Here is a 1,642-nt window from a genome sequence, read left to right on the forward strand (position 1 = left end):
GATTAAAAAACAATAATTAGTAGATGTGAAAAACATTACCATTGAAATCTACCTGATGACTTTATATCTGTGCTCAGATGCTAAGGAGCTCAGAAAGTAACCGACTGGGACTAGTAATAATCAGATGTATAGAGGCTAGAAATGCATGTGCAAACATCTTAATGTCAATTGCATTGAAAAAGAATTTTTCTATATGAAACTGTGTATTATAATAATGAAATGGGGATCTTTTTAAAGGTTAAAACATCATTTAATTTATGTCTTTTAGGGTTTATACTGAGTACAATATTGTATAACTGTAATAATTCAACTGTAAACCTAAAAATTTACAGGCAGTTTGGAAAGAGATGCATCCTACCTCAGGAAACCGTTATTGAATATGTCAATTGTGTTGTAATGATATGCTTCTTCTAAGTATGTTGTTATTAAATAAATAATTTTTAAAAATTAAAAAAAAAAGGAAAACACAGTGAAATGTATCTGCATGCATTTTCCCTCCAAGATTGACTTACTCTAGCAAAGCAATTGAGTAGACGTTTATCAAAGTCATCTGTCACTCTGCCTCCATACTGCACCTCTCCAATCATGTACCGCACTGTGCTCCAGGATACACCCTGTATTAAAAGCAAAGACGGATTACTCACTGTCAATTCGAGCAATCATTCCAGAACTTTCTCTATAGGAAAGTCCTGGAAAAAGGAATGCAAACTAGACTTTCCCCTAATTGGCATGAACTGTCAACTTGACACAGGCTAGAATCACCTGAAGAAAAAAAAAAAAGGAATTTCAGTTGAATACTTGTCTTTATCAAGTTGGTCTGCAGGTATGTCTATGAAGGATGGTCTTTATTGTCTTAATTGGTGTAGGAAGGTCCGGCTCACTGTGGGCAGTGTCAGTTTCCTAAGCAGGTGAGCCAGGGCTCTATAAGAAAGCTAGCAAATGGCTGGAGAGATAACTCAGCAGTTAAGAGCACTACCTGCTCTTGCAGAGGATCTAGGTTCAAGTCCCAGCACCCACATGGCAGCTAACAACCATCTGTAACTCCAGTTCCAGGGGGATCCAACACCGTCTTCTGGCTTCCACAGGCATTGTACAACATGGCTGTACTTACACACACGCAGGCAATACACTCATATAAAATAAAAATAATAAACAATTTTTTTAAAAAAGAAAGCTAGCTGAGTGTGAACCTGTGAACACACCAGAGAGCAAGTCAGTAAGTAACATCCCTCCAGGGTTCCTGCCTCCAGGTCCCTGTGTTCTGCCTTAGCAGATAGTGACAGAATGTGACCTGGAAGTATAAGCCAAATAAACCCTTTCTTCCCCCAAGCTGCTTTCAGTCAGAGTGTTTTAGCACAGCAACAAAATGAAACTAGAATACGTGTTTAAAATCATTCATTATCTTACAGAAATAACTCCCACTAGTATGTGGCTGGAAACGTGGTATTCTGTTCTCCAAATCTACAGTACTGAGCGCTAGTGAATAAGCTGCCCATGGACTATTTGAAATAGAAAAAGAAGAGCGTTTTTCACTGGACGGTTATAATCACCTGCAATGCTCATTATAGAAACGCCAAGCTGTTACAGAGAGGCAGAAAAGGGACGCTTAATGAAGAAAGGAGGGGAATCTAGTAATCAAAGC

The 1,642-nt window shown here is 38.4% G+C and overlaps 1 protein-coding gene across 1 annotated transcript in view; it reads right to left on the reverse strand.

Annotated features, from left to right (window-relative positions):
* Positions 1-1,642, reverse strand: part of Dnah8 (dynein axonemal heavy chain 8) — a 308,707-nt gene that overhangs the window by 49,427 nt on the left and 257,638 nt on the right. Inside the window, exon 84 of the mRNA XM_008840196.1 lies at positions 513-614. Within this exon, the coding sequence (XP_008838418.1) occupies positions 513-614 (102 nt within the window). The remainder of the gene's footprint in view (positions 1-512; positions 615-1,642) is intronic.

Source organism: Nannospalax galili, unplaced genomic scaffold (assembly GCF_000622305.1).
Source record: "Nannospalax galili isolate Female #2095 unplaced genomic scaffold, S.galili_v1.0 scaffold538, whole genome shotgun sequence".
NCBI lineage: Eukaryota > Metazoa > Chordata > Mammalia > Rodentia > Spalacidae > Nannospalax > Nannospalax galili.